General features: G+C 36.1%; 1 protein-coding gene across 1 annotated transcript in view; it reads left to right on the forward strand.

Annotated features, from left to right (window-relative positions):
* Positions 1–2661: 2661 nt before the first annotated feature.
* The window catches only part of AP3S1 (adaptor-related protein complex 3, sigma 1 subunit), a gene marked incomplete at its 5' end in the record, with an annotated part of 16823 nt that continues 10360 nt past the window's right edge, over positions 2662–9124 (forward strand). The window contains 2 exon segments of the mRNA XM_010189757.1: positions 2662–2780; positions 4346–4457. Coding sequence (XP_010188059.1) covers positions 2662–2780; positions 4346–4457 — 231 coding nt within the window.

Raw genomic sequence — 9124 nt, forward strand, 5'->3', positions numbered from 1 at the left:
GTTCGCAGCTAGGGTGCTTTTTACTGGAAATTGTCCTCTAGTAGTACTGACGGTGAAGGAAGGGAGTCTTGTTCAACAGCAGTCTCGGTTCTCTGAGCTTATTTGTGGAAGCACTGCTCTAAGCTCGGCCGTGCTTTTCAGCCTGACTTGCAGCATCTCCGGTGGAGTGCAGCCTGTCTCCGTGCTGTGGCAGAGGCGTTAGAATTGGGAAGATGAGTTTTATGGGACTCACAGGTTCAATAAGCAGAGCCCTTCCTTTGGAAAATTTCAGAGTACCGTAAAAATGCAGTTGAAATGAAAAAGAAATAGAATGAAATGAGAAAGTATGTGCTTTTACATGGGAGAAAGCAGATAGCAAAGCAGCTCTGAAAATGCAGCACAGAAGCTTGATCTGAATGAGAAGAACCTGCGGTCACAGTGAATTAAGAAATAGTGTGGGAACAGTTGACTTGTTTAAAGAATTAGGGATTTTTCAGGTAATGTTTTGATCATGTACTTCCATGTATTTCCGAGCAAGCAGGCGAAGCTCTGCTTGGTCTGATCTTGGGCATTAAAACACAAGAAAACAACTGATCCTTCCCAGAATTGTGTGTTCTTATTGTGAATTCTTTTTTAGTATTGCTATTACTTGGATTTGTGGCCACTTGGAATTTTGACTATTACAGAAGTCATATTTAATTTTACTGGAAGGGCTGTATCTTTTACACATTTAAATAGGTACATGAAAGCTTTTGGAAGGGTATACAAAGCTTGCATTAATGTGAAACAGTTAACTTCCATTCTCATTACCCATTCAAATGTAATTAGCTTGTTTTGTCTTCTGTTACTGTTGTGTAATCAAAGTCCTGGGAGGGAGGAGAAGCAGGAGAAAGAGAGGGCTGAATGGCAGCAGGATACCAGGTTTTTCTTGGCAACTTCACTCTGCTCTGCTACTTTCATAACTGGAATTGAAACAAATCCTCAGTGTTTAAAGTAGGGCACTATGTCTGTATAAACAGAACACCTTGAAATTCTCAAAACGTGAATAGCAAATGAAATTAAGAAATTGTGTGATTAGGCAATTTTCCTGAAGCTTTGTTGTGCACAGAAACAGGGTCAGTTGTCTTGATTATCTTATCTTGTGTGTGTTTTCAGTAAGACAGTTTTATTTATGGGCTTTTTGCAACTTACGTGTACTTTAAGATGGATTCATCCAGTAGTGGAGGCAATTCCCAGGTTTTTTTTTTTCCTCCAAGTGAAAGCATCTCCTGCTTTCTAGAGAGATTAGTTTGGTCCCACCTGTGAAAGAGGTATTTGTTTGCTTCATAGTACCAAAACTTAGAAAGCTTTTTTTCCCCTGATTTATATAAGAACAGAAAGAGTTTCTGCTGCATAAAATGAAGTTGTTAATCTTTTGCAATTAGATAGCAAAATAATAATTCATGGCAATTAAATAGGAAGATGTGTGCTGTGATTTTATGTTTCAGAATATTAGGCCCATAACCATAATTTCAGAGTTAATAATGAGTTCCTAAACAACTTTGTGGAAGACAGCAGATTCTGAAAACAAAAGTTATTTTAAATATTCAGTATCTCAGTTTCTGTTGTTTCTTTCCTGCTACCATACAAAATACAGAAGTAGCTGCAGCAGGGGAAGGCAGGCATGATTTAAGGAACACAGACTATAGCCACAGAAGAGCCTTCAGTATCTTGTTCTCTGTTTTGTGAAGCAACTTCTCCTGGAGCTTTTTGCAGATGTCTTCTTGGAGTCTAGAGATTGTTTGTGAAATAACACGTGAATCTAAGGTGATGAATGCAAATCACACCGATGCCAGGCTTTGTTTATTTAGCGTCATGGAGTGTACTCCTCCATGTTCTCACTGAAATCACTTTTAAGATACATGCGCCTCTTTTGCTTAGAGTGTTTGTTCATATAATGGTTTAAAATGCTGACTTGTATGCCTGGGCAAAGATAGGGGCTGTCTATGTTTAATAAGTTCAGGATTCTGTGCTATAAAACAAATGCAGGATTTTAGGAATTGTGTCTTTTGTCCAACTCTTTGGACTGCGGAAGCAGAAACTAGCTAGAAATGAGTCCACCCTTACAGAAGGGTGGCAAAAGCAAGTATGCAGGAATGATGGAGTCGCAGTGGGGACTCAAGAGAAGTCAAGCAAATTCAGACCCAAAAGTGATGTTTCTGATCTGCTAGAAGGAAAAGTTAATGAGCTGTTGCTCATGATGCCATTGTATTTCAAGCTGTTTCTGAAAGAGTTGTGTATTGTGGGATTTTTAGCTTCCCCACCTCCTTCAAGCTTTTGAGACTTTGCTTTCCCCCATGTTCATGGGTGAAAGCTGTTTCAAAATATGTCTGTAGCTGGACAGGCTACAGTGGAGTTTAAAAAAATTCAGAATACTTGATAGGAATTTCTGTTTACTTGAAGAAACTAATTTTAGAATTTTGTTAGAAGTTTCTTAAAAACAATCACGTTTTCACAGTTGTTTCTCAGTCATGTCTTCTGCAACTTGTAAAACTGTAATTTTGTGTTGAAATGACAAAAACAGTATCCAGCTTGTTAATTTGCAGATTTAAGGCTTTAGAAGTAGATGGTTTGAGGGTGCTGATGCATGCTGGTTTATGTATTAGCTGTGTGTGCTGTGCATTGTTAATTAATCCAATTTAGCTTGACAAAATATTTTTTCTTTATTAGAGTGAAGATACGCAGCAACAAATTATCAGAGAAACTTTCCATTTAGTATCAAAACGTGATGAAAATGTCTGTAATTTCCTAGAAGGAGGATTGTAAGTATCAAGTTTGAAATAAATGCCCAATACTTGCTGGCTAGCAAATATTATTACTACTGATTGTAATTGTTTTTACAGTTGTAATGTAAATGCTATGTCACTTGAGATATTTTAATACACAAAGAATAATATCATGTTGCATCTGGTAAATATATTCTTTTACTAACTGAAGCATACATATGTATATATGTATCAAAATGAGTTAGGCAATAAAACTTTTTTTTTCCTAGTGCTGTAACTGACACAGTGCCATATCTAGTGCTATAATTGTTTCAGACACAAGATGGAGAAGGAACAGGCAGATGGTACCTAACCAGTTTCCCTATAATAAAGTTAAAGATTTCTGGTCTCATTGAAGAGGCATTGGAATTAGCCTTGACCATTGAGAAAATTAAAATATTTTGTAGCTGATGCTCTGTCACACGCTTCTAAAGTTTTGAGTGGACAGCCTCTGATAATGGGATTTCTCAGCCTTTTTATCAGGGTTCAGGGTAGGAAGAAAAAAAGTAGGTTTTAAATGTGCTAACTTGATTTCAACCAAGATTTTTTATTAATATAGGTAGAGCAAGGTAGAAGAAAAGCCAGACTTGCATCTTCTGTCTCTAGAAGACATGCACAAAATATTATTTCTTAAATCTTCTCAGTTATTTTTTTAATGTGGTCTTGCTTAGTTGAAGAGAAGAAAATCTGAAATTGAAGCATGTTTTATTTTGAGATATTCCTCATGAAGAGTAAATAGTAACTATACAAAATATTTTCATTTCTATTTCGAGCAGGCCTCCTACTGAAGAACATCTTACGATTTATGCACCTTCTTTGGGAAAGCTATAGCAGAAAAGTGGAAGGAAATATCTGTTTAGTCCTCTTCTTTTCTTGTTCAGTAACTGATGATTAGTGAGTCCATAAAAATATGATTCCTTCTGTGATTTAGACATTGCATCACAAAGTGTGGTTGCATCACAGTCTTATTTCTCAAGATACCAAACATTTTGTTGCACGAGAGTGTTACATGTTCTTGGTTATTAAGTAGACCATAAACCTGACTTAAGGCTTTTTCTGCAGTTATAGTTTAAACTATACTATATAGTTACTATATACTATACTATAGTTTATAATCTTCGTTATAGTTTTCTTTTTCTGTTGATGGTCCCCTGAGAAGGGCAGGGAAGGGTTCATAGGCTCTGTTAATCTGTAAAGCCGATTAATCCCTGTATAGTCCCCACTAGTGTGTAATGAAAGTACATTTAATACCCATTTTTTAAAAAACCTGCATGATCTATTTGAATTGATTATAATAAAAAGGTGTATATATTGATGTAACTATTACCCGTACGGATAATAAATAACTCTGCTTATGCAGTAAATATAACTAGGGCTGTCTTTGTGCTTAGTATTCTTCCATTGTAATTATATCACAAAATAAAAGCTGTGATATAGTTGGATTTGGGAAAGCTCTGACCAGCCATTAACAGTAGACCTTCTATTAACTGAAATAGCTGTGTGAATTTGCCCAGCTTATCCCAAGATGCTAACTAAGCTTTCCTCTTTTCTTTCCTGTTTAGATTAATAGGTGGATCTGATAACAAACTAATTTACCGACACTATGCCACCTTGTATTTTGTCTTCTGTGTGGATTCTTCAGAAAGTGAACTTGGCATTTTAGACCTCATACAAGTAAGTTTTTTTGCTGGTTTGTTCTTTAATTCGTGGAATTCTAGGTACCTTAGAACTTCAATATTTAGCTGTGTTTTTTCTGTAATATTTGGAAGTGAAGATGGCTTTCGTACTGTGAACACACGCAAAGTGCTGAGTATTACTCTTAGATTGTTTACAGTTTTCTGGACTGTCTTTGAAAAGGTTATTTCCTAAGCTGAAGAGAAAGGAAATAGTTTGTTTGAAACCTACTGAACAGTCAGCAACTATTTTTTGCTGCAGCTTTTCTAGGCCTTGTTGTGGATGCAGGTAAAAACAGTGCAGTTCAAACATTCACTAGGCAAGTTTAGATTATGAGAACCTTGATACATAAAGTGTATGTACACTTTACAGTATATATATCGTATGCATACAATATATATGTATTGACTACAAATATATAATAGAACAAGGCATCCAAAACCTCTTTGGAGGAAACTTTCCTTGTTGCTTATGAGCTTTTGGTCAGATATGCCTTAGAAAATGAGTGCAAAATGCTGCCCTAGGCATGTGTTCTGCACCAGGATGGGGAGGATGGGGAAAGGTGACTATATACAAGTTCTTTCTGGATCTCAATAAGGAAGATACAACAAAGTGGCTTAATAATGTAACTGTTTAATAAAACACAATAAGAAGAGAAATGTAGATAGTAAACCTTAAACTTTCAGATGCTGGGCATCCCATGTTCATGCAGCATTCAGGGGAGCCCAGGTGGATTTTTCCATGATGTGCTGTGCAGACCAGATCCTGTCTGCTCCCCCTTCTTTGAACCATTAAGCTGTTCTGTAATTTCCTCACAAGGAAATAACTCTATTCCTAAAGGATGTTCTAATGAGAGATTCTAGCTGCACTTTGGAGGACAGGCAATGTCATGCAGGTGGCATGATCACCGGTAGTAAGTGTGAGCTGCCAGCAGGTTCCTCTGTTGCAGTGAGGTGGCTGAGTTTATCCTGCAGCCAAGGAATTTGTGCAGTTCAGTGCAGCACAGGCCTCTGCCTGTGCAGGCTAAGTGTTGTGTAACCCTTAAATATGCCGTGGTCTCTTCATCAGAATCAGTACATTCCATTCCTTGATCCACCTACAGTTTACCTTTTCCAAAGACATGATATGTTATATATTACATTAATAAGGTACATGCTTTTCAAGCCCAATAGAGCAAATGTGGTCTGTTCAAGATCACTGATTCCTCAAATGCAGTGTCTTCTGCAGGGTTCCCAATGTAGGATGTGCGATTTAAACTGTTAAACATGTCTGTATCAACTCAGCAACAAAAGTTATCTCTGCTAATAAGAGCAGTCTTTTGGCAAGAGAGCTCTGACTACACCAGTGATTTTTTCAAATTAAAATTTGCACTAAAACAATTTCACTGAAGATTATTAGTGTATTCAGATGTGGCAAAAATATTTTCACACCATGAAGTCCTGTATGTCATTATATAAAATGGATCTCAGATATATGTATTTATATGTATGTGTGTATGATGCACTTACTGTGAAGCCTTTCCAAAACTTGCACATCAATATAATTGATTTATTACATAAGTAAGGTCTGTGGTATCCTGAAGCATGGGCCTGTATCTTATTTCACTGCAGAAAGCACTGTGAGCCTTGAAGGCCTCACAATTCTGCAGACCTTTCTTGAAGCTGAGTAACTTCTCATAGTCACATATTAGTGTTCAAAACAGCTCTTCAGTGTTTAGTGGTCTTCTGGACAGTAGATCCAAATTGTCTTTCTGAGTGGCTGTAGAGGTAGCAGGGAAGGAAACTCCTTTTCTAGATTCTTATATCATCTTTGGTTATAGAAACATTCTGCAATATCCAAATAGTGTGAATTACTGAGTGAGATGTACAATGGACTTAACTTCTCTTAGCAGTTTGTTGTATGGGGTTGCTTCGTTGCTTGTTGCTTAGTGTGTCTTCTTACTTGGAAGCGCTAAAATATTTATGAGCTGTGAAAAGCTTGTTAATATTTCATGTCACTTAGGAATGTTTTTCAGATTAAGTGGGTACTATGAATATGTTTAATCAGATAACAATTATAGGATCTGGGTCAATCAGTGTGATCTGTTATGTTTTGCAGGTCTACTGTGCCAGTTCAACTAAGATTTTTATTCATTATGATATATTAAAAATGTCCCATCAGTAGCTTCCAGCTATCTCCAGTTACACAGTGTAATCTAAATTTTACTTTAAGGTATTGAAGAAAATCGCTTGAGCTTATTACTACCTGTATTTGTATAGCCCTCAAACTCTCTGAATTAGGTAAATCTTAAACTTTTCTCTAAATTGTATTCCTTCTTGTGTCAAAAGTATTTCAGTCCCTCAGTCTTTTTATTTCACATCTTTTCAGTTATGTCCCAGTGTTTAATTACATGTCAGTGTAATTACTTGAAGGAAGCAGAAATGCTATTTCTGTTTATAGAAATACTTTACTTTTTTCTTGACCGACATAATTTTGTTTGCAAATACAGTCTTACCACAGTATCTGCAACTGTTCAGTACCTCCCATTTCTCTAGATTGTTGTAATTCAACCATTTGATTATAGTAGAAAGCATACAGAGATTAAACATTTTTAATTTCCAGTCTGGCTCACAAAAAGAATCCTCTTAGCAATAGTAATCAGAATTAAATGTATCTTACACTGGAAAAGTGCCCTCAAAAAGTTTATTACTACATCTCAACCTCATGTGCAACGCAGCCTGGCAGTATATACATATACACATCTACTCAAACAAATAAACTTTGTCTGTTTTTTTGTTCTGGTGTTGAAACTTTTTCATACATCTCTGTTTACTGTAGTTTAGAGTCAACCCAGATAAGAGTCAGCCATCATATCATACATATAAATTCATTTTTAAAATAAGTAATAATGTAGAGGGCAAGTTTCTGATCTGAAGGTAAACTGGTGAAATGAACCTAGAACTTAGTCTAGCACTTCAGAGTTTTCTGTTTTATAAACTGAATAAATCTATAGTGGATTAGATTACATATAGCAGTCTGCAGTTCTTTTCAGCATAAAGTTTTGTTGTAATAGTTAAGATACTTCTGTGAAGGCCACTTGTATCACCATTAGGTCAGAGCTGTTCCACAGGTGGGTCTTTGTGGCTCAGGCTTAATGAATGCACTGAATGTGTTAGAAATCATAGACTCTGCCTCAGATTTTGTAGTGTGTTCAAACTGACAGTGTTGGAACACCTCAGGCAAATTCATACTGTTAATTTTACTGTTAATTAATTCATACTGTCTATTTTCTTTTTTTAAATACAAGCACAAGGTTATGTTTATTGTTCTTTATTTTTGAATGGGAGATAGGTTAGCATCTGTGCTATGCACAGTCTGTTGAATTCAGTGGAAATTACGTTGTGAGTTATAGCCATTTCAGGCTCTTCTTGTTAGCCTGCAAAGTGTAAGGTTGTAGCACATGGAAGTAGAGTATGTAAGAAAATACAACTAGCTGTAGATGGCCACAAGGAAAAATTGAATGACATTTACAACAGTACCTAATTATCTTATGGACCTAAAAGCCCATGTTAGCTCTAAGCATTTTTTCAGGATTTTAGTCCATTGCTATACTTTTAAGACATGTTGACTCAGCTAAAGCAGCTACATCTGGGAGATCTGTCTTCCATGAAAAGTTGTATATAGCCTTGCAAGACAATGTTATTCAGTAAGATACATATGGTAAATGCAGTGCAGTTGATGGAAGATGTTTTTCTCAGTTCTTAAATTATCCTGACTAGAGATGCATTTATGCCAAGTAACTAAAAACAGGAGAGGCTGGGATACCTATTTTTGGCAGAAAAATCCCTAGGTAGTTCTCATTTAACACTATTAGTTTATTTTAGAGTTGAGTGGAAAGTAAGTGGCATGAATTAAGAACAAAACCAACATTTTTGCCTAAAAAGCCTTATTGGTAATGCATTAATTCTGTTGGTTAGTCTGCTTGAAAGACCTAATACAATTCTGTTTTGAGAGATCAGCAGGACTTGTACAGTGTTTCCCTTACACTGTAATCTTGGCATTCTCTGTATAATCTATGAGTAGCTTAAAAATAATTTATTGAAATACTGAATAATTGAAATGAATGAAATAATTGAATAATTGAAATGAATATTGAAAACTGGAATGGCAGTTTAAGTGTGAGAAAACGCAATGCCTGCTCCAAGGATTTCCCAATTAGAAAGGCTGCAGGAACATTGTAGTTGGTTTCCTGTGCTTGCAATTATATGTGAACTGTGACTTATTAAAATTCACTCTTAAAGCAGAAGAGAAACCAGTCTTGTGTATGAAGAACTGGCTATATGGTCAGGCTGTTATGTTCTGAACTAGTTGGCATCTCAGGTAGGATTTGAACAGCCAAAAGCAGTGAAGTGGGGGACAAGTTGAATTCTGTCTTAAGGTTTACCCTTGCAGTTTAGCCTGGGAAGATGAATATTCTTGATAGGAGTTAGTCCTGTTGTTTTTACTTCATCTTTTGTACCTACTTTTGTTAGTATTTGACATGATCTAGCATCAGATGCATTTAATTCATTAGGTGTTCTGATTTTTCTGCTAGCCTTGTTATCTTCCTAATACTAATGCATGTTTTGTTCCTTTGTCCTCTTATTAGCATAATTAAAAATTAAGCCCTTCATGGTAGAAGTGGTGGT

The sequence above is a fragment of the Mesitornis unicolor genome, unplaced genomic scaffold (assembly GCF_000695765.1).
Source record: "Mesitornis unicolor isolate BGI_N332 unplaced genomic scaffold, ASM69576v1 scaffold36428, whole genome shotgun sequence".
NCBI classification, from domain to species: domain Eukaryota; kingdom Metazoa; phylum Chordata; class Aves; order Mesitornithiformes; family Mesitornithidae; genus Mesitornis; species Mesitornis unicolor.